Source organism: Cavia porcellus, unplaced genomic scaffold (assembly GCF_034190915.1).
Source record: "Cavia porcellus strain 051 isolate PalLab524CR breed Dunkin Hartley unplaced genomic scaffold, mCavPor4.1 scaffold_17, whole genome shotgun sequence".
NCBI lineage: Eukaryota > Metazoa > Chordata > Mammalia > Rodentia > Caviidae > Cavia > Cavia porcellus.
This window is the reverse complement of record NW_026947500.1, coordinates 48,018,590-48,041,833: the sequence shown is the minus strand read 5'-3', so window position 1 is coordinate 48,041,833 and position 23,244 is coordinate 48,018,590. Positions and strand designations below refer to the sequence as shown.

The 23,244-nt window shown below is 54.3% G+C and overlaps 2 protein-coding genes across 8 annotated transcripts; one reads left to right on the top strand and one right to left on the bottom strand.

The window, feature by feature from the left end:
* Nucleotides 1-91: 91 nt before the first annotated feature.
* Smim7 (small integral membrane protein 7) lies at nt 92-10,572 on the bottom strand. 7 transcript variants are annotated; one of them, XM_063228107.1, is made up of 6 exons: nt 9,799-10,572; nt 9,675-9,716; nt 9,145-9,375; nt 4,703-4,793; nt 2,451-2,533; nt 92-724 (listed from the first exon to the last, which is right to left on the bottom strand). In XM_063228107.1, the coding sequence occupies exons 2-6, from the start codon at nt 9,700-9,702 to the stop codon at nt 585-587; spliced, it is 573 nt and encodes a 190-aa protein (XP_063084177.1). In that variant the 5' UTR covers nt 9,703-9,716; nt 9,799-10,572; the 3' UTR covers nt 92-584. The 7 variants fall into 7 exon arrangements, with proteins under 7 accessions (XP_063084177.1, XP_063084178.1, XP_063084181.1 ...); XM_063228108.1 differs by having other exon boundaries at nt 9,145-9,197; XM_063228111.1 differs by lacking the exon at nt 9,145-9,375.
* A 127-nt stretch (nt 10,573-10,699) lies between these two features.
* On the top strand, nt 10,700-21,717 carry Tmem38a (transmembrane protein 38A). Its single transcript, XM_003464246.5, has 6 exons — nt 10,700-10,927; nt 18,189-18,345; nt 18,446-18,630; nt 19,465-19,552; nt 19,924-20,041; nt 20,619-21,717. The coding sequence occupies exons 1-6, from the start codon at nt 10,804-10,806 to the stop codon at nt 20,841-20,843; spliced, it is 897 nt and encodes a 298-aa protein (XP_003464294.1). The 5' UTR covers nt 10,700-10,803; the 3' UTR covers nt 20,844-21,717.
* Nucleotides 21,718-23,244: the final 1,527 nt, after the last annotated feature.

Genomic DNA, 23,244 nt, shown 5'->3' with positions numbered 1-23,244 from the left:
AAGTCTGGGCTACATATTATGAACATACAACAAACCACTCAAACAAACAAACAAACAAACAAACAAACAAACCACTCGAGCAATTGGACGCTGTGTGTGAAGTGAGGCTCCTTTATTCAACAAAGGCATTCAAAGCAAAGTGGAGTTCCTGATCACCCGCCTGCTAACACCATCTGCGCTGCCTCATTCGAAAACCAGCGCATGGTGCCCAGGTGTCTAACAGGCAAGGGCCAGGCAGCCTACGCTGTCCAGTCCTGGGGTAACCTCGGCTACAGGACCCAGTGGCCAGAGGGAGGCAGAGACCACCCAGGGCTGTCTCCCACACCATCATGGCCAGTACATGGCACTCACTCTGACAGCGCAGAGGCAGATGCTGCCCAGAGGGCTCCCCTAGCTCTTGGCTGACACCTCGGTCCAGGCCCTGCCATGACCTGTAGAAATGGACTGGAGTAGACCAGAATAAAAGTTACTGAGAATGAACTGAGGTGCAGTACCAGCAGGGCTCCGGGAGATGCTGGCCAAGTGGGCCCTGCTGCAGTGGGGATGTGCAGGGAGCCACCTCATCGCAGTCTGGCCAGGACCTTCTACCCCAAAGCCAGGACTTCCTCAATCCCCGCTGGTTTGCTTTGAAAACACTGCTGAAGTCCACAGGAGAGAAGCGCATAGTCCACATCTGGGCCAGGAGTCTGGTTCCGCTGTCGCCAGGGCTCAGGAGCCGAAGAGCCTGTAAAAGGCAGAGCGCAGGGTGACTGGAGGACCAGACAGCAGAGCCAAGACTCAGCCGGCCTTCATGGCAGCAACTGAGATTTTCTGATTTAAAAAAAAGTGTGGATAGAAAAAAAGTATAGGTGCTTTTCACATGGGAATGCGTCCTGCAATACCAAAATATTTACTCTCGATACAAAACTGACCATGCAACAGTATGCACAAAGCCAAGTGTGGCAGTGCACATCTGTGATCCTGGCACTAGGGAGACTGAGGCAGGATAATCACCATGAAGTCTAGGCCAGCCTAGGCTACAGGGTAAGTTCAGAGCCAGCGCAACAAGACCCTGTCTCCAAACAAAACAAACAACCATTTCTACCACATTTGCCCTGCATTAGTGCTGTAAGTAACCGCCTGGTTTCTGGGACATGGGGTATGCTCAAGGTTGAAACAACTCTGATGCCCTTGAGAAGAAGGGACGTGAGTGCTTAGGAGTCTGTGGCATAGCAGCCACCCTAGGGCACCACAGTCAAAGCTAACAAAACCCAGACTTGACAGTTCATTCTGTCAGTCAAAAACACACAGTACAGTGGAGCCCAGAGATGACACTACCACTCGGGCCTGGGCTGAGGTCTATGTGCTCCAACATGGCCCTGGGGGACTATGGAGACATCTGTCACATGGGCCTTTCAGTACTGCCCCATAACGGGCTAGAGAGCTTGATGTGGGCCAAAAGAAAGCAACTGTTTTGAAAGAGTAATGGGTGCGGGACAGGGGTCTCCACACACACACACAGCATAGGAGCACATCTGCAAAAACCAACACAGCCCAGGTGTAGTGCTGCAAGCCTAGAACTCCAGCACTCAGGAGGCTGAGGCAGGAGGACTGTCACAAGTTCCAGGCCGGCCCTGGCTACAAAGTAAATTCAAGGTCAGCCTGAACTGCACAGTGAGACCTCATCTTTCATGAGTAAACTGAGATGGCCCAGAGGCCTAACTAGATATAAAACTACCAAACTTCTTAGAAGAAAGTTGGACTTTATATCTCCACGACCTTGGTCAGCTAGTGATTTTTTAAGTATAAAATCAAAAGTGCCAGCAACAAATGAATATCCAGATAAACTGGACTTCTATCAAAATTAACACTTTGATGCTTCACATAAGCATCAAAGCCATCAAAAAGTAAAAAGATGGGGCTGGGGATGTGGCATGTGCTAGGCTCTAGGTTCAAACCCCAGCACCACAGGAAAAAAAGAGGGCCGGGGATACAGCTCAGTGACACTACCTGCCTGGCAAGCTTGAGGTCATGAGTTCAATTTCCAGTACCAAAAAAAAGAAGAAACCAGGATAGGAGAAAACATTTACAAATCATATCTGATAAGGGACCAGGATCCAGAACTAACAGGAATGGTTACAACACGGTAACGGCCCAATCAAAAAATGGGGAAGGGATCTCAGCAGACATTTCTCAAATTGTACAAATGGACAGTAATCTGAAATGATGTAAACCCCACATCATGGACCACAAGGAAATGCAAATCAGAACCCTTCCACACCAGGATGGCTATGATTAAAAGACTAACATGGTCAGCCCAGCATTTAGGTGGCTGAGGCAAGAGGAAGACTGCTGTGAAGTTTAAGGCCAGTGTGGGCTACACAGTGAGTTCAAAGTCAGCCTGAAGTGCATCATGAGCCCCTGTCTCCAAACAACAACTAAAAGACTAATATAGAAGTAGCAAAGCCCACCTGTCATCCCAGGATACAGGAGGCTGAGGCAGGAGCATGGCTGGCTGGGAGTTCGAGGCCAGCCCAGGCTACATAGTGAGACCCTGTCTCAAAAAACAAAAACAAAGGGCTAGACATTTAACTCAATGGCATAAGTGCTTGCCTCACAAGTGCAAAGTCGTGAGTTTGACCCCGGGCATCAAAAATAGAAAATAGAAAATTAAAAAAAAATTGAAAAAGTAAAATAGAAAATAAAAACTAAAAAAACCCAGCAAAACAATAAAATTAAATTTTAAAATACCTGGTCAGCTTAAAAAAAAAAAAAGACTCGTATTACCAATGCTGGAGAGATGGGGACCCCTCAGTACACAGCAGGGAGAAGTGCAGAGTGCCCTACTCCTCTAGAAGAGTCTTTCTAGCTTCTTCTAAATCACCTCGGAGCTGGCCTGGCCGGGGGACATTGTGCGTTACCTCAGTTTACACCTAAGCAGCCCAAACTGCCCCACGGCGACAGCAACAGCGACAGCGCGTGTGCATGCACCAGCCTCGAGCGCCAAGGACCGCACAGCCTTGGGACTCCGGGAAATGGGCCCCTCAAACCCTGTGCAGTGAGGGGTAAGAGGCAGAACGGGTACTGCGCCCCTACTAGGCTTCTCAAGACTTAACGCTACCAGAGCACCTCGGCTTAGCACCACCGAGGGCTCCAGGAACAGGAACCCATCTCCTTCTCTTGTTGGCATGGTGCTGCTGATAGCACTCGCCTGCTTGCTGGGCTCCATCCCCAGCCCTTTTTTAAATGTTTTGAAACAGTATCTTCCTCAGGCAGTATGTTGCCCAGACTGGGCTTGAACTTGCCTGCTTCCGCCTCTCACTGCAGTCTGGAACTACGGTCATGTACTACTGCCCATTTACCGTTTACTCTGCACTTTTCCCTTTTCCAGTGCTGAGGACTGAACCCAGGGCCTTTGCATTGAGCTACAGCCCCAGGCTTTTTTTTTTTTGAGATAGGGTCATGCTATGTTGCCCAGGCTGGACTTGAAACCATCTTCCTGCCTCGGCCTCCCACATCAGGCCCAGCTCCTTTACTCTCTGTTCCCAGGGAACAACTGCTGCCCCTGACCTCAGACTGCACCCACAGCACCAGACCTGCTCTCCCCCAACAGTGCTTCCTCGGGGTTGGCTGGTAATGCTGGTCACTGAGCATCCCTCTTCACAGCAGACTGCCACGGATGCTCAGGTGATTCCCAGAACTTTCGTGTCCTGCAAAGCCCCCCAGAGTCCCTTTCTCACTAGGCAGGGAGCCAGGGCATCCTGTCTTTTTTTCCTTTCTGAGTAGCAGTCTCACTGAGCTGCGCTGGCTAGGCTCACACTTGCCTTCTTTCTGCCTCAGCCTTCCGAGCACCGGGCGAACACCCTTTCCTGAACAGCTCTCGCCAAGGAGCTGGCCTCCTTCCTGCAGGTCTCCACACACTTTCTCTGCAAAGGGCCGGGGCCACAGCACTGTGGAGCAGAAGCAGCCAGCTGGGAGCAGGCAGATTCGGCCCCACTGCAGCCTGGACTCCCAGTGGCCCAGGGGATGCGGAATGAGGACTAAAGTGGGAAGCCCTGGATGGGACGGAGCAGACTTCGGAGCTCCCCCTGCCTGGACCTCAGCTTTCACAACCCGTGCCTTCTCTGGCTCAGTGCCAGGCAGGTTCCTCCCACACTTCCCAGCTTGGTTTAAACCACAGCTGTCTAGCGGGCTTTCTTCCCTTGGCTGCCTCCGCAAGAAGGAACGCTCCACAATCGTCTGTCTACTTTTTATTTTCCTTTGATACAGAGCCTTATTGTATGTCCAGTGTGGCCTTGAACTCACTGTGCAGCCCTGGCTGGCCTAGACCTCACGGCAATCCTCCTGCCTCAGCCTCCTGAGTGTTAGAATTACAGGCATGTGCCACCATGCCTGTCCAGAAGTTTTGAGGACACTGCTGCCACTTCTAGCGAAGCTGCTGGAGGCCCTGGCAGCACGCCAGACATCTGCATTGCTTCCTACCTCGGCAGAGGCCCCAGCAGGTTCTGCCCTGCAGGCGGGACAGAGGATAGCGTCACTGGGTCCAGGAACCAGTGGAGTCCGCGGCACAGCAGGAACCTCAGTAAGGGTTAACCCCACTGGCCCCTGGGCCCCTCACTGGAGGGGCCAGTTCTTGTTTCAGAAGCAGAGGTGTGAAATGAAGGGGACCCCTGCATGCCAAATGACCCTTCTGTGGGCCACTGAGCGGGCAGGCTAGACTTACACAACCATGCAGAACATCATGAAGACGTTCCAAAGCGCGATGAAGATCCGGAAGTATCGGAGGCTCAGTAAGAACTCCCGGATGTTGTCACCTGCAAAGTGCAAAAGCAACCTTAGGGCACAGGTAGGGTGCCCGCTTTCTGCTGCAGTGCAGCTGTTGGCTTCTATACCCACAGGGGACCAGCATTCCGCCTTCTCCCTCGGTCTCCTCAGCTCCCCAACCCGGAACATAGGCAGTGTCAGCCACCAACCAATGTCCTGACAGCGCCAAGCTCCGAAAGGCTGACTGGCTTAGGGAGGACTATGTGACCGAAGTCTGTCCAATCAGAGTCTGCCCTGAGACTCCTACCCATGACTATTGTGGAAAAAGATAGTACCCTCATTTTTTGAGGGGTCTGCTAGGCTGGGAAGATGTAGGCTTCTTGCTCTAACAAAGGATAAGAAAAGCTATGGCCTACAGGCCAAATCTAGCCCTTTCCACCTATTTTTCCCTCTATGGTCTGTAAGCTGAAATGGTTTGACACTGTCAAAATTTAAAACCTCCAAATAATATTTTATGGGAGACAAATACAGTATAAAATGCAAGTGCCTGTGTCTATGAATTAAAGCCTTTTATTGTATTCTGAGACAGAGACTTGCTGTGTCCTTCCAGCTGGCCTTGGACTCATTGTGCAGCCCAGGCTGGCCTCAAACTAAGCGGTCCTCCTGCTTTGGTGTTCCAGAACTGGAATGACAGTGAGTAAAGCTCTACTAGCTCACCCCGCACCCACTGAGCTATTTCCTTCTCTGGCTGCTACAGCGTGGTCCTGGTCGGGCCTGGTCGCAGCAGAGCTGAGCTCTTGCACCACAGAGCTGCAAATATTTACCCTGTGGCCACTGGCTGAAGAATGTGTCCTGCCCCAAGCCATCCTATACACAGGTCATCAGGACAAAGAAAAAAGGAGAATTAAGAGCTGGTGAGGGTCAGAGGGGTTTTTTTGTTTTTTGTTTTTTGAGAAGGTTCAAGGCTGGCCTTGAACTAACAGCAATCCTTCTGCCTCAGCTAGGATGACAGGCATGGACCACAGAGTGATAAGTTAGAGGGCTGCATGGAACCCTGAGCCCAGGGGTACTAAACATTTAAGATTCCTTTAACCACTTTGAGCTGAGTTGGAAGCACTAGAAAATAAAATCGCCCTGAGGTTGGGTTACAACTCACTGGTAACTGCTTGCCTAGTGTGTGCAAGGCCTTGGGTTCCATCGCCAGCACCACAAAAAACAAAACAAACACACAGAAAGCACCCATGTCAGGCATGGTTGAGCATGCCTGCTATCCCAGCACTCTGGGAGGCTGAGGCAGGAGGCTCCCAAGTTCACCGCAGCCCGGACAACTTAGCAAGACTCTGCTACAAAACACAATGTTTGGGGAAGGGTGGGGTGCTGAGGATGTACCTCCACGCAAAAGCCTGGGTACTGGTTCAACACCAGTACTTATATTATTATCATTTTTCTTTTGTACCAGGGATTGAACTCATAACCTCATACTTGCCAGGCAGGCACTTGCACCGCTGAACTATATCCCCGGCCCTCAACCGGGGAGAGGGGAGAAAATATTCCTCATTTGAACAGGTTATATTTTGGGTATTCATGCTGGTCTCTGATACTGAAAAACAAAATTCCCTGCAAAGGGAGGCCATTTGGTGTGGTAGGACTTCAGAGAGCCGAGGGCCCTGAAATCTTCCTCTGGGGCTGGAAGGCTCCAGAACGAGAAGAATGCTGGCGAGCCACCAGATGCTACCTGAAGCATCACACGCAGGCTAGGATGTCCGTGAGCACCAGCTCTGGAACCTTCCAGTGACCCCCACAGCTGGGCAGTAGGTGAGATAAGCCCAGGATTACCCAAGAGACAGGCTGGGCTGCAGGTAGCTGGCCCAATCTTGATCTGGAATCACTGAGACCCAGCTCTGTCCCCAGGATGTTCAAAAGCACCGCTCTGCCTGGGAAAGTGACCACAGCTGCCCAGAGCAAGAACCGGCTAGCTATGGAAGTCCCTCATCTCAGGCAGCAGCCAAGCACAGGTGCAAGGAGGAACAAGACCCAGCTTGAGGTTCTGGCCCACTCTCGGGGCAAAGGGCTGCCTCAAGGGAACCGAAGAGGACTACACCTGAGGCCCTCCCTCGCCCACTGCCCCCAACCTGGCCTGGGCCAGGCCTGGGCCCCGGCCTGTTGGTGCCCGTTCCCACCTGGAATGGGGATGGCAGGCATGTTGGGCGCGGAGCAGGTATATCCATGTAGCAGAGCTTGAGCAGGCACAGAGTCCCAGCCAGGTGAGGCCAGGAGAACATAGCATGCCACAGAAATGCCAGACCCGGGAGCCACAGAGACCCTCAACCTGCCAGAGACTTCTGCCACTGCTGCGCCTGGCTCTGATCACCGGTGCAGACCTGTACAGTCTTGTGCATTCCCCATTCTGGACAGACGAGATTTATCTGGGTGGCGGCGCCACAGATGAATGAGTGGTCAGTGGAGGAATCAATGGACAGATGGGTGCACGGCAGAGTGAACTCACAGGTGGATGAATGGGTAGATGGCAAAGCAGTGCATGGATAGGGGAGTGAAGGGTGGATGGACAACAGGTAAATGGACAGATGGATGAATGGACAGATGGGTACATGGTCAGTTCAGAGTACAAACTGAGCCTGGCATGGTAGTGCAGGCCTGTAATCCAAGTACCAGGGAGGCTGCGGTGCGAGGATTACTGTGAGTTTAAGGCCAGCCTGACCTACATAGAGACAACCTGCCTCAAAAAAATAAAATAAAATAAAAGTGGAGAAAAAGAATCCAAACTCTGGGGTCAGAAGAACCCAGTTTCTAATCCTGTCACTGGTTTGCGGTGAGGCCACAGGCAGGCTAAACCCCATCTCTGAGCCTGTCCCCTCACCTGCAAAATGAGACAGTGATCCTCACCTTGTGTGGGCTGAAGTGGGTGGGGATGCTGAGGAGTGAAGGTTTGGGGGAGACAAGCAGAACGCCTCCAGGGCAGCCACCTAACCCATGTGACAGCCACTGAAGTGAGGGCAGCTGCTAGGTCGCCCCCAAACCTTCACTCCTCAGCATCCCCACCCACCTCAAGCAATGCTCCAGCTGGGTGCAAGGTCCTTGCTGTCACCCTCCTCAACGTGTCCAAAGCCCCCCACAATGGCAGTTCCTATGACTGTTCCTCACTTAGGAACCATTCTTCCCATTGCACGCAACATCTGCCTCATCTCTTCTCTATGCCAGCACCCACCCCACTAGCTGTCAATGTCCAATAAACATCCGCTAACTTTGTTTACCACTGGGACTGAACCCAGGGCCTCAAACATGCTAGGCAAGGGCACTCTGGCAGACAAACTGATGGAAGCATGAACGCCACCACTGTTACCTGCTGGTGCCTTTGGACTGTCACGTGACTGATCCAGGTGAAGTGGGGCTGGGTGAGAGAACTGATATAACTCAAAGAGGTTGGGCCAGAGGGAGGTGGGGTCCACAGGCCCTGCCTGGGGAAGCTCTACTTCTCAACCCCTCTGGTGGGTACCAAGGGATCCCTACCATCCCAAGCTGCACAGGCGCTCTACCACTGTACTACAGCCTGGGCCCTTTTCATGTTTTTAGATAGGCTCTCTAAACAGTCCTAGCTAGCTTCAAATCTGTGATCATCCTGCCTCAGGCTCCCAAGTACCTAAATGTAAATGTGCATCACCATACACAACTCAAACTTCCTCTGCGTGCGTGCGTGCGTGCGTGCGTGTGTGTGTGTGTGTGTGTGTGTGTGTGTGTGGCAGTAGTAGGGATCAAATCCAGGGCCCAAACACAGAGCTACATCCTCAGCCCTTGTCGAGGCTGGGCTCAAACTTGCAATTCTCCTGCCTCACCTTCTCAGGCGTGCCCCATCACACCAGCCTCTACAACTTTTTACACGATTTTTAAAAATCTGATCTCTTAGGAAAAACCAGACCCCTAAACTCTCATATAAAATCTCCTGACTAGACTGGGGATATAGCTCAGCAGCACAGTGCCTGCCTGGTAAACACAAGTTATTGAGTTCAATTCCCCGTACCAAAAAAAGAATCTGATTTATTCAAAATCTAATGTTGGCCTCTAACTCACAGAACCACAAAGGTCTGCACTGCTCGGAAAGCAACTACAGGTGAGGCTGTTTGCTTTTTTCATTCCCTGCACTTCTAGCCGGGTGTAAGGGGCAGACAGGCGCCTTCGGAGAGAACACAGCTGCAGGAAGTGCTAGTCTGCTCCAAGAAGGGTGTGGGAGAGGCAGGCACCCAATCAGCCCACCTCTCTAGCCGCCAGACACGCACATGATCAGTTAAAAAAGAAAACCGGAAGCCCGGATTACTGAGAAAGAACGGTCCTCCCGGAGGCGCAATGCGCAATGCGCAATGCCAGGGGCCGAGAAGGCGATCTCACCTGTGCTGGGCTCCCTCGACTCCTCCCCGAAGCCCTGCGTGTCCTTCTTTTTCCTACAGAGGAAGCAGACGACGGGCACTTTCGCTGGGGCACAGGGACCGCTCACTGTGCCGACCCTGACATCAGCTCTTCCGGCGCGAACACAGAGCTCCAGCTCCAGCCCCGCGGCGGTCCGGTTGGTGAGCTCTGGCGGCCCACGGTCCCTCTCTGGGCACCACCTGCCTGGCCCATCTTGGCCAGCCAGAAAGAGAAACGGGGAGTGCAGGCCGAGAGTCTGGGCCAGGGCGATCTCCTGGGGGCGCGCCTCAGGCTCTCGGGATATCTGGTCACCCGGGGCTGGGTTTGTAAACCCCGGGTTGCTCGGAGCCGCCGGAGGCGGTGATAGGACGGGGGCGTGGTCAGAGATGAGGCGTGGTCTAAAACGCGGGGCGTGGCCAGAGGATGGGCTATGGGGCGGGGCGAGCTTACACTAGCTGGGGCGGGTCTACGAGTTTCCCGGATGGACCCTCAACCCGGCGCGGCCTACTCACAGCTTAAAGTTGAGCACAGCTCCAGCATTCACCAGCAGTGTCCTGCAGAAGGAGGATTACGTTTACTAAGTGCGTCCTCCGTCTCGTCTGACTGACTTTCCCCACCTCTGGTCCCCCTAATTACCCGAACAGCAGGATGTCACCGATCATCGTTACACTCGAAGCAGCCGTCAGGACCGGAAGCGGAAGTCACAGGGAGGGCGCCTCAAACGACCAATTCTGAAACTACCGGTGCCGAGGGCCGGGCCAATGGAAGGCCAAGGCATGGAGAGGTTCCGCCCTCTGAGAGCCAGGAGTATGCAAGCGCCCCTCCTTGTCAGGGAGGTCCAGTGAGCTACGGAAGAAAGGGCGGGACGAGGCGCGACATCGCCCGAGGGGAGGTGCCTTCCGGGCTGACGCGTTCTCGTGTCCAGCGAGTGCCGAGTGCCCCGTGTGTTAGGATGCGCGTGCAGGCGATCACCGCCGCTGCACCTCTCGCTCTCTGAGATCCAAGATTCGGGTCTTCTAACACAACAGAGCCTGGACCCCTGAAGTGTCCAGGTGCGGCGTCTCGTGAGATACGCTCCCTGATCCGGCGATCCAACTGTGTGGACTCCAGAAAAGAGGTCCTCCTAGACCACTCGCCAGGCGGGGTCCCCAGAGGACGCGTGCCGGATGCTGGGGTCTCCAGAGACGAACGTCTTGCCTGAGCTTCACGGAGGAGAGGGACCTAAGTGGTCCAGGGACGAGTGCCCACGAGGGTGGACCCAGCAGGCGACAGGCAGCCAGATGGACACGGGTCCCCGCTCTGCATCACTGGGATGAATGGGGAGGTGGTGACAGGCGTGCGCCTGTTATTCCTCGGGCTCCTCCCCTCCCGTGTGGGGGGGTGGAGCCAGTGCAGGGTCGGGGCCTGTCTGGTAGGAGGCGGGGCCTAGGAAGAGCAGTGGGGCCTGAGCGAGGAGTTGGCGGGGTTTGGTGGCCGGCGCTTGGGGAGGAGACTTCTGTGTCAGGGGCGGGGCCTAACTGGCGTGGGCGGGGACCTGGCGGGCGTGCCGGGAGACTCAGTAGCCCGGCCGCTGGACGCGCGGTGGGACCCGGGCCGGGGTGGCACCCGGCGGCGGCGGCGGCTTGTGGGCGGGCGATCGTCATGGACCTGCTGTCGGCGCTGAGCCTGGGCGAGCTGGCGCTCAGCTTCTCCCGGGTGCCACTGTTCCCCGTCTTTGACCTCAGCTATTTCATCGTCTCCCTCCTGTACCTCAAGTATGAGCCTGGTGAGTCCCCCGGGACCGGGAATCTGGCTTTGGGGTTGCATAGACCCGGGGAGCTGGGGGAGCGGTCTGGCCCCGCGAAGGTGAGTTCGCTCGCGGTCGCGGCCAGGGGAGTGCGGGGGGTGGGCGTATAGACGGGGACTGCGTCCGGTCTGGTGCAGGTCCGGGGCCCCGCCGCCCCCTGTGCGACCTTTGTCTGCGTCCTTGGCACGCGTGCCTCGCCTGCTTGTGTCTATATAAGGCCGGCGCGATGATGACCAAGATCAGGTTCGGGAAAATGACACCAGTGTCCCCTCCTGTTTCCTCCGTGCCTCTCGCAGGATCTCTGCTCCCAGCGCTGTGGGAATCCTTCCAGCCTGGCCTGGGATCCTTTCCACTCCTGGATCCTCTCCACTGGGCCGAGTGACTCGGGGTCAGCCTCCTCTCCAGCCCCTCCAGCCCCTGGAGAGACACAGGAGGAAAGACAGACTCCATTCCCTTTAAACGTGTGTTTTTTGTTTTAATGAGGACAAATGGCCTCTTTGGAATGCGTTCTATTTTTGTACTGGGCTCTTCAGCAGCAAATGCTTCTTGTTCAGCTCCAGTATTTTAATTATTAGCTCAACAGCACACATAATGGACAGGAGAAGAATTTAATTTGAGAAGAAGAAGAAGAAGAAGGAAAAAAAAAACTTAGCAGCCCCTTCTCCCACTTGGGTGTAAACAGCCTTTGTCTCAGAACAGGAATAGTTTTAGTCATCTTCTTCTAGTAGCAATAGCTTTATTCTTTTTCAGATGATAAAAACAAGTGTTCATGCTTACTAAAATGCCTGCCGAAAACGGTAATACAGCTCACTCGGTGCCCTTCCTTCCAGAGATTTTTTTTAAATGTGCATTTATATTTTACTCTTAGAGACTGGAGGGCAGGCTCTTATGCAGACAAGATCAGTCTCCTGTCAGAGGAGGAGGTGCTATTTTTGTCTACCCACCTGCCAGCGTCTGTTCCCTTAATCTTGGGGAAAGCAGTCGCTTTGCAAAGCAGAATGAGCTTTGTACAGCCCTGGTGTGAACCTGGGGCTGTTTTCTGCCTGGAGAATTCCTGGTGGGCTTGCCAGCACCCAGCACATCTTGAAAAATCTAAAATGAAAGAGGCTGCAAGGAAAATGTTTGGGCCAGGGGTGTCCAGGAGGCTGGGGAGTGGTTCTCAGCCCTGGCTGCCCAGCAGACACACCTTTGGATTTCCATAGCTCCCTGGGGGCTGGAGTGAGCTTGGTGGGGGGTGTTTGTCCAGTACCCATGGGGCCCTGGTTCCTCCCCAGCATCTCAAAATGAGATGTCCAAGTGCACGCTTTGCCCCATCCCATTTGTGGCGAGTGCTCCGCTTCTGCAAATGTGTGTGTGTGTGTGTGTGTGTGTGTGTGTGTGTGTTCCTGGTGATTGAACACAGAGCCTTTCAGTGAGCATCTCCAGCACTTTTGAAAATGTTTTAAGACAAGATCTCATTTAGTTCCCCAACCTGGGCTCAAATTTGTCATCCTATCTCAGCCTCCCAGAGTGCTGGGACTGCCGGCTTCAGCTGCTAGTTCTGCTTGTCTGTAAATACTTCCTAGAATCCATGTGGAGTTGCTGTATCAGAATTTTCAAGGCTATTTGTGAAGATCTTCCAAGAACCTTGTCAGTAGCAGGGTCTTGGACATTTGGAGCAGGCGTTATATTTATTTGGAAGGCTCCAAGAAAAGTGATAGCCAGGCATTTCCCACTCTGGCTTGCTGAGGAACCCTCATCTTAATCACCTGGGAACTGTAGAGAGGCGGAGAGTACCAGGCACCGCTCTGACCTGCTGAACCCCTTCTGCATTGAGTCTTGAAGTCTCCTAATGGGCTGAAGCTCAAGACCAGCTTAAGTGGAAAAAAAAAAAAAAAAAAAAGCAGGCCCTGCTTATCCTACCTGAGCCCTCGAAGCACAGAGGGTGGAGCCGGGCATGTGTGGGCCCCAGCTCCAGGCAGGGAGAAAGCAAGAAGTAGGGTGCTATACCTGATTACAGGAATGACAGAAGGAGTGAACAGAGGTCTGGATACTAAAGCCCCTGTCCATCCAAAGAATCTTCCAAACCTGAGTCCTCAAATCTGTTGACACAGGCATAGAGATCAGAGTCACCAGAGCTGGGTCTGCATGCATCCAGGTGTCCCCAGGTCCCCAGAGGTGCTTCTGGGACACCTGTGGGTACCAAACTTAAGGATACTCAAGCCCTCCAAGGAGCAAGGCAGACTGCACACTGACCCCACACTGCCCAGGAGTGGCAGCCACCTCTGGGTGACTCGGGGCCCTGACACAGCATACAGGTTATATTGGTGGCACAGTCATACAGGGCAAAGTCATTGTACTGTGTGTGTCCTTAGGAGACCGCTCTAGAAAAACTCCCTTACACGTCTGATATGGTTGCAGCTTTTGGAATATTTCCCACCCAGAGTGATTGAATCTGCAGTTGCCAAATCCGAAGGTGCAGATGGCCAAGTGTAATTTTTGGATTTCTCCAGATAAGAACAGATGGTTCACACCATCTGTGAGGTGGTAGGGTGGTGCTGCCCATGTATTTCAGGAGGATTTGAGGCATTGCTGTGGTCACTGGCAGTGCCCTGATACACAGTGATGACAATGAAAACATCCCAGGCCTTGTTGATGTGGAACACTCAGCTCCCCTGGCTCTCAGGGCCAGGCCTGTTATACAGAGAAGTCCACCAGGGAAAGATGTCCTGGGTGACACCAGGCCAGCTTGGCCCACTTGGCTGGGGCTGCCACCACTGGGCCATCTTACAAAGAGGCTGGGAGTGTAGATTTGCAGCCCCTGGAGTGTGTAGAAGGCTCTAGACATTCAGAGCTATGGTGTTTGTATGTTTGTTTTGTTTTGTTTGAGGTTAGGTCTCACTATGCAGTTCAGGCTGGCCTTGAGCTCACTTTGTAGCCCAGGCTGGTCCCAAACTTGCAATAATTCTCCTGCCTCAGCATCCCGAGTTCTGGGATGAACCATGTGCACCACCACACCCAGCAAGGCTCTGGACATCCTGTTTGGACATTTTTAAAAAATTAATAGATTTTTGGTTTTGTTTGGTTTTGCTTTTTTTTTTTTTAAAAAAAGTGTCTTGCTACATAGCCCAGGCTGACCTCAGACTTGCAGCAATCCTATCTCAGCCTCTCAAATTCAGGGATCACAGGTTTACGTCACTACGCCCACCTAGATTGTCTTTTAGAGCTGTTTTAGAGTTCTACGATATAATTAAAAGTTGACAGTGCAGATTTCCCATGGGCTCCTCCCTCCACTGGGTCTCTCCATCACCCACTTCACCTCAGTGGAAAGTTTGGCATTATTGGTGAACAGTGCATAATCATCATCATTTTGGGACGCTTGGTGTGCTAGACAAATGCATCCCATTGAGCTGCACCCTGACCTGATATAGTCCACAAATTTTGACCCATCTGGAAGAACACACTTCCACCACTTTGGAATCACACAGAACAATTTCACTGCCCCGGAAATTCTTCGTATAGCTTTCTCTAAATTCTTGTTTTGCTTTGTTTTGTTTTCTCCTGGTACTGATTGAACCAAGTTCCTTTGCACTGAGCTCGGCCCTTTTGATGTTTTGTTTCGGGACAGGGTCTCATTGAGTCACTCAATTGTCCATGCCCAGCTCGAATTTTGGTCCTCTTGCTTTGGCCGCACGAGTACCTAGATGACAGTCATGGCCATTGTGCCAGGCTTCAGAGCTGAGTTTTAAAAGTCTGCCCATCCTTCTTTTCTGTTTCGGACTGAGTTCTTTCTCCCTTCACCCTCTTTTCCTCTTTGCCCTTCTTCCTGTTCCTGGTACCAGCCTGTGATCTTCAATCAGTGTAGCTACTTAGGACATAAATTAAAGTCCCTCCCGTGGGGGACCAGACTCGCCTGGTACGCACGAGGTCCTGGGTTCCATCCCTGGCAAAAAAAAGAAAGACACATCCATCTCCCCAAATATCTGCCCCAGGCATTTCTGGGTTCAGCTGGTCCTCTCTTACATCTTCGCTAAAAATTCACAGGCACCCGCTGGGGTGGAGCAGCCCAGTTCGTTCAGGTTTAGGGAGACAGTGCTCACTTCCACCCTTGTCCCCACCCAACCCCAACCTGGAGTTAGATTAGGGTTTAGCACTGCCAGCTGCTTCAGGACCCTGAAGGCGTCCATCACACATGGTCACACAAAGTCCCCAGGCACCCAGGCACAGGAGGCCTGAGCTCACTCCAAATGGACACTTCCCAGTCACCCAGAGTTGAAATTCCCTATTCTCCAGCTTGCTGCTGCCTGCCCAGAATACAGCAGGAGAAACCAAGGGTCGGGTGCTCACTTAGATGGGCTCCCTGGGACAGGCCTGGTCTCGCCTCCACCCCACACACACCCCGGGCAATGATGACCTTGAATTGGCCTTAGTTTGTGCAAGGAGACGCAGTAACCCAGCCTTTCCACAGCAAGAGGCCCCAAGCAGGGATCTTTTTCTGCCCAAGGCCATACCAGAGTGAGCAACAGAGCCTGGGAATGTGACATTTTGCAGTGCTGAGGCGTTAAACCCAGGACCTTAGCACTGAGCTCTGACCCCAGCCCATTATCTTATGAGACAGTGAACTGAACTGCCCAGGACAGACTTGAACAGGCTATCCGCCTGCCTCAGGCTCCCCTCACACTGCCATACAGGCGTCTCTGGCCATGTGACTTTGATGCCAGGATTTGCTCATGGGACACACCCAGGAATCTCCAGGTGGGCACTGATTAGGGCTCCTCGCCCCTGCCCCCAGCTCCCAGTCTATGCCAGAGTGATCCTGAAGGGCAGAAGCAGCCCTGGAGGGTTCTGTCCCCAGGAGTTATTCTTAGATGCAGAAGTATCCATTTCTGCAGACTGCGCCTGCTGAGAGGATTAACTCAGCTCGAACCAGGTTTAAATAGAAGCCCAGGACAACAGGAGGCACAGTGTTGTGCTTCTTGGCCAAAGACCTTGAGACTTAATGGGAAGAGAGGGAAAGTCATCCTAGTTTCCACCAGGCTCGAGGCAGGGAAGGGTATCAAGGACAGAGAGAGACATGGTGAGTTCAAAGTCATGTGGCTGGTTGGTGTGAGGCAGAGATGAGGACACATGGGTTGCTTGCTTTTGACTTGTGTCAGGGATGTACACTGATCATAAGATACCCTCTGGAGGGATAATAAATGTGATCTTTTCCTATGGTGGAGTACTATACAGCAGTGAAGATGAGCATTACCCTTGAATACTTTGTGGTCTGAAAAGCTGCACACAAAAGGCAGGTGTGTGGTGTGATGATTCCACCTGTTGAGATGCAGTCAGTGCCTTGTTTCTGTGGGTTCTGCATCTGAGAATTCAACCAACCATGAATGGAAAATACTCAGCAAATCGGGGTGTTGTGGTGCACCCCTATTTTCCCAGCACTGGGAGGTTGAGGCAGGCAGGAGGATTGGTGCAAGTCTGAAACCAAGCCTGGGCTATATAGTGAGTTTAAGGCCAGCCAGGACTATGAGCAAGACCCTACCTAGAAAGAAAAAACTAAAAGCAATACACTGTCTGGGAACTGAGTGTGTGGCATGGCAACTGCACCTGCACCCCGTGTTCTCCTTCAGGTAGAAGTAGGGGTCTGGATGTAGGTGAGTGGTGACACCTGCCCATCACGTGTAAGTCCTGGGCTTCACACCCACTGCTGGCACAAGGCTGGGGGCTCACCCCAAAGAGCCAAGGGGTGTCTGTGTACAAACCCCAGAATGCTTCAAACCCCACATCCCACAAGCTGTCCCCTCACCCTCACCTGGGCGGCACAACCTGGTCCCTGGCCCTGTGAAGTCGAATGTCCTGGACACAGTCTGGGCTGGGATCTGTGGTCCTCCTGCCTTAGTCTTCCAGAGTGCTGGCATGATGGGTGTGGGTTGCCAGGCTTAGACCTTGCTTGTCTCATGGTATAACCCCGTATCAGCCACACTCCTCCTCCTGTCCCTCCAGCACCAGGAGAAGTGGACGGGCTAGGCCAGTCACCCTGACAACATCGAATTCAGTCAGGTGAAACAAAGGATTATTGGGACCCAGGATGCGCGCGTGCGTGCGTGCGTGCGTGGGGGGGGGGCAGAGGAGGCCGCTGCCCCTCCCAGAAGAGAAGGGAAAGCGGGAAGGGCCTATAGCTCTAGGCCACGCCCCCAACAACGTACTGCCTCTCTCTACGCCCCACCTCCTAAAGGCGCCACATCTCCCGACAGTGCCATAGGGTGAGTGACAGAACCATGCCTGCCCTCCACTGTTTATCAGGCAGGCGAGGCGTGGGAGTGTGGTGCTCTGCAGAGGGGTGCAGGTCAGGCTCCCACAACGAAAGCACCACAGTAGTGGCAGGGCTCTGTCTGTCCTGTGCTGTTGCAGAGGCCCTGCTGCAGAGGACCCGGAAGGCTGAGATTGGGGCGGGGTGGTGGGAGCGCTCTATGTTAGGGGCTCTGCCCGCTTTCCGTGCCCAACCAACGTGGAGATCAGTCTGAGGGCAGTCACAGGCCTTCAAGGCGGTGGGAACCCGTGGCACACGTGTTATCTTTAAGGCAGCAAAGTTAAGATACAGGATGTTTTTTCTAACCTAAAACCTCAGGACCCAGGTTTAACCACAGCGTGGGCACGTGGGGATATGCCAGTGGGGTTTGGGATTGCAGTTTGGGTGATGCTCTAAGCAATTCGCCATCTTGAGGGTACAGCCAGCTCGAGAAACCCCAACCGCATGGCCTCACCCCTCAAGAAAAGGATCGGTGAGGAGCTCATAAGGGGTGTAGGACTGAAGTCCCAGCACTCGGGAGGCTGAGGCAGGAAGGATCATGGTGAGGTCAAAGCCAGCTTGGACTTCACTGTGAGAGACTCTGGGCTGGGAGTGCAGCTCAGCAAAAAGGTCCTACGTTCAGGCCCAAGTACTGCACGTGTGTGCACACACAAATGCGCACACCACGGCCCAGCCTGGGCTATGGGGGAGGCGGGGGCTCAGGTCTTGCCTATGAATACGTCTCCCGCTGTCTGACCCTGGGAGACCCTGGCCAGCATGAAGGCTTCATCACCGCAACCACTGCATGGCACAAAGACTCTCCCCCACCATGCTCCTCCCCCCACCATGCTTCACCCCCTGCCCCATGCAACCCAGGTGCCCACGTGGAGCCTCCCTCCTTCCTTTAAGTCCTCAGCTTCGCCACCCTTGTGCCCATCCTTGTGCCCGGCACTGACGGGGTGGGACCTTCTGCTGCAGGCGCTGTGGAGCTGTCCCGCCGCCACCCCGCGGCATCCTGGCTGTGCGCCATGCTGCACTGCTTCGGCAGCTACATCCTGGCCGACCTGCTGCTCGGGGAGCCCGTGATCGACTACTTCAGCAACAGCTCCAGCGTGCTGCTCGCCTCGGCCGTATGGTGAGGGCGCCCACAGTCGGGCAGGCGGGCGGAGAGGGGAAGGGACGTGACTGGCCACGATGCCTCCAACTCCACCCCTGGCCTTCCCCGGCCTCCCCAGGTACCTGACCTTCTTCTGCCCGCTCGACCTCTTCTACAAGTGCGTGAGCTTCCTGCCCGTCAAGCTGGTCTTCGTGGCCATGAAGGAAGTGGTGCGGGTCCGAAAGATCGCAGTGGGCATCCACCATGCCCACCACCATTACCACCATGGCTGGTTCATCATGATTGCCACCGGCTGGGTCAAAGGTAAGCGGGAGGGGACTGGGCACGCTGCTCCACCCAATGGACACTGACCATTGCTCATGTCCAGGCCTCCTTGTGAGCCAGGACCCAGCTAGCAAGCGAGGGTCCCGTATAGACAGCAGGGACACACTAAGAGCCAGCATGCATGGTGTCATCCTAGCCCTCAGGAGGTTGAGCCAGGAGGATCACAGTGAGTTCAGGGTCAACCTGGGCTACATAGTGAGTTCAAGGCGAACCTGGACTGCATAGCATGACCCTGTCTCAAACAAGCAAAACAAAACAAAACAAAGCTGCTGGCAGAAGCTGGGTGTAAAGAGCTGTTCCACCTTAATCACTGTAGGTGTCCCAAGGAGTAACAGGAAGTCCAGGAAGAAAGGTCCAGGCAGGGGCTAAAAACTGCTTTCTAAGGAGATCCCAGAGTCCCCCTCCAGGAAGCCCCAGTGCCCGTGGGAGCCCTTGACACCGGGATGTCTCTTGCAGGGAGCATCTCGTCCCTCCTGCTGGATGCCAGCAGTGCCCCTATCTGCAGCAGCTGGCACTGTCCCAGACATTGCTGGACATTACCCAGGGAGCCCCTGTGTGCCACATTCAGCAGTCGACCTTGAGGGGGGCTGTCCCCAGCTCTTGGGGTGCACAGGGTCAGGTGAACCCGGGAGGAGGGTGGCCCATCCCCCAGGGTGGGCAGGGGATAGCCTGACCCTTCATGCTGGCCTGGGTCCGAACACGGCAACTCTGCTGCCTGAGCCTCAGTTTCCCTGCTGAAGGACTGTGGTGCCCAGGCCCTACATCCTCTGCTATCAGGGCCCTGGCGGCCTGTTCACCAGTGCTGCCCCACAGGGTCTGGCGTCGCGCTCATGGCCAACTTTGAGCAGCTGCTGCGGGGTGTCTGGAAGCCAGAGACCAATGAGATTCTGCACATGTCCTTGTGAGTGTGGCTACCCCTCCTGCCCCTGCCGATGACAGGGGTCTTGGCCTCCCAGAAGCTGTCTGGGCTGAGGCTGACCCAGGGGAGGGGGCGGGGACATTTGGTTTAGGTTTGAAGAGTGCATAGGAGTTTTCTGGTTAGCATAGAACAGTGGTGGTGCTGGATCTTCAGGGCCAGGGTACAGGCTGTGAGTAGGAATGAGGGGCAGGCAGCTGCTGGGCATCCAGAGCTTGAGAGTCACAAGTTCCAGCCTGGCCTAGGTTCTGGCCAGGAAATGCAGAAGGCAGTAGGGTATCACAAGGACACTGGGGCACGGGTCAGGCCACGGTGCCTAGTAGCACTGATCACTGATGATATGGCGTCCCCCGCAGCCCGAGCAAGGCCAGCCTGTACGGAGCTGTGCTTTTCACACTGCAGCAGACACGCTGGCTGCCCATGTCCAGGGCTACCCTCATCTTCCTCTTCACCATGTTCATGGTGTCCTGTAAGGTGAGTCTTCATCTCAGCCCAGGGGTGGGGACCCCTGCCAGGAAGCACTTGGGGGGTTGGGGGAAGGGATCTTCCCTCTGGGGACAGAGGCCAGGTCTAGCACTTGGGTGGCCTGATAGTGACAAGTCCACCCTCACTGGAGGTTCTGTAGGATTAACTTTGGGGCCAGCCAGGTGAGGTGGCACACACCTATAATCTCAGCACTCCAGGAGGCTGAGGCGGGAGGGTCGAAGGTTCAAGGCCAGCCAAGGGAACTGACCTTGTCTCAAAATCTAAGAACACATGGGTGGGGACAGAGCTTGGGGTGAACGCGCTGGGTTCCACCTCCAGTCCTGAAAAAAAGTAAAATAAACTGAAAATTGGCCAGCATGGCTGGGGGTTGGAGAGGGTCCCCACTAAGGGGCTGTGCCCCCTGACCTCACCAGCCCCAGAGAATTCTACCCCATGTGAATTCCAGGGGACAGCACACACTGCCTGGCAGCCCAGGTTGGGGGCGGGATGGCAGGGCCTCTACCTGGCCTCACTGACTTGGTTCCCCTTCACCCCTGCCTCGGTTTCCTTCTCTGTCCTGCCGCAGGTGTTCCTGACGGCTACTCACTCCCACGGGTCCCCATTCGATGTCCTGGAGGGCTATGTGTGCCCCATGCTGTTCGGGACAGGCTGGGCTGGCGACCATCACCATGACAACCATGGTGGCCTGCATGCTGGTGGCCCTGGCCCCCAACACTGCCCACCATCCACCAAGTCCAAGGAGGAGCTGGTCGAGGGGTCCCGGAAGAAGAAGACCAAGAAGGCGGATTAGGGGGACTTTACATGGGCCTTGACCTTGGGGCCAAGGGGTCTACCCTCCTCAGAGGCCCCGGGATCCCAGCTCTGGGGATCACAGAAGCCCCCTGGCTCCAGCCAGCTCCCTGGCCATGCTATTCCTGGTCTATTTTATTTTCCTCTGAAATGGCTTTTTATTTTTAAGGGGATTTTTTCTCTTTTGGTACCAGGACTTGAACTCAAGAGCCTCACACTTGCCAGGCAAGTGCTGTGCCCTGAAACTGGTTCTTGACCCCCAAGACTCAGGAATGCTCCCGCTGCAGCCTTCCAGCCCAGACCCCGGGGCCAGGGCTGCTGGGTATCCCCAGGCAAGCTGTTGCCCATCTCACACCTCTCCTCCCCAACTGCACGGCAGCGGAGACTTCTGTCCTCCCGTGTGCAGGATGACATCGGGAAAGTGGACAGAGAAGGGTGTTATAAACCCCAAGCGCCACATCCAAGAAGCTCTCATTATGCACCTCTAGGCCAGGCTGGAGAGGTCTGAGGTGGCTGCTGGCCTCAGACTGCCCCCAAACCAAAGAAATGTGACCAGTAGGGTGGGGCTTCCCCGCTCTGGCTTGGCATTGGAGCCCTGGAAGCATCAGACCTTCCTTATGCTTCACTGACACTCTTTTAATCACTCAACAAACCCCAAATCTACTTTGGGAGCAGAAGGGTAATAGTGAGCAAGGGGAATGGCAACTCCCTCATCTCTACCTTGTTTACTAGGAGGGGCGAGTGGGCTCCCAGGTCCTTGCCTGTCTCTTGGGAAAGTGCCTTGCCCAATGGTTTCCCCAAGTGGCCATGCAGCCGACCTTCTCTCACATGCCCGCCCCAGCCCAGATCAACCAATAAACCTGCTGTGAACAGCCCCTCGAAGTGCTCCAGTTCTGGCTACCTCAGGCCAGCAACAGGGCAGGACTGCCGGGGAACTGGACCTAAGGAAGGGTTTCTGTGGAGCATGGTTGAGATTTCAGAGACAAGGGCGGGGCTTGTGGACTACTCTGAAGACCCAGCCACTCAGTGTCCTGGGGCTGCAGTGAAATCCTGGAGCCTGGGTGGTCAGTGAGGACTGGATGGTTATCTTTTCAGAAATCCTTTTTATTTTGAGACAGTCTCACAGAGTTGCCCAGCTGTAACTTTTCGATCCTCCTGCCTCAGCCTCCCAGCATGCCAGGATCCCAGGGATGGGCCAGTGCTCCTGGCAGAGGTCCTTTTGGTAACAAAGCCATTCCTGGACTTCCCAGTGAACTTCTGTGATAGCAGAGCCCTCCAGACTCGAGAGGGCCTCCTCCCCTCCCCACCCCACCCCCACTTGAGGAAGATACCCCAACACCAAAGGTCAGAGCAGAACACCTCTTAGAGACTCTAAGAAAGACACTGCACAGTGGTGCAGGCCTGTAATCTCAGCACTCAGGAGACTGAGGCAGGAGGATTGCCCTAGGTCACACAGCCAGAACCTGTCTCAAATACCCCCAAAATCAAAACCCCCACAGGTGTTGCATCTGACATGGGTGAATATCCAGAGCATACAAAAATCCTCAGGGGCCAGGGGTTTAGCTCAATGGCACAAGCACCTGCTGGCAAGCACAAGGTTATGAGTTTGATCCCCGGTATAAAAAACAAAACAAAGAACCTCAGGACTCACTAATCTACTTCCTTAAGAAATTAAACAGAATTATGACAGGATCCAGTTATCCCACTTCTGTATATTGCCCTGCCCCCCCATCCTGCCCCAATTCAGGGCCCCTTTTCCCTTTTTCTTTGTGGTACTGGGGATGGAACCCAAGGCCTCACACATGCTAGGCCGGTGCTCGCCACCAAGTTGCACCCCAGCCTTTTTATTTTGAGAGAGAACCTCACTAAATTGTCCAGGTTAGACTCAAACTTGCCATCCTCCTGCCTCAGCCTTCTGAGACACCAAAGTGACAGGCATGTGTCCTGTGCCCACTAAAACCCAGTCAGGCACCCAGCCTCCTCACAGTGACAGCTGCAAAGCTATCACGGGGCGGGGGGAGGGGGTACCCCGGGCCTGACCACAGTTTGGGCTGCGAAGCTGGCGGATGGAGGTGCCCCAGGGCTGCAGGGTCTGTAAGCACAGAGTGCACCAGAAGAGCCATCAGTCCTATTCTAGGGAGTGGCTCAGTGAGTGGAAGGCCAGGTTGGGCCTCTGTCCCTTGCTCAACTCCTGGCTCATTTTAGCTTCAGCCCCAGACTGAGTAGCGTCCTTGGTCTCACACTGAAAGGTTTGTGGAAAACACCAGCCATTGAACAGGGCAGGGGTGCACTGCAGGGGTGGGCACCCACCTGGCTGGGGGAAGCCCTGGGCTTCACCCCAGCACTGAAGCAGCACAAACACAGGCCAGATGCAAAGGTGCTGTGCAAATCTGACTTCTGCC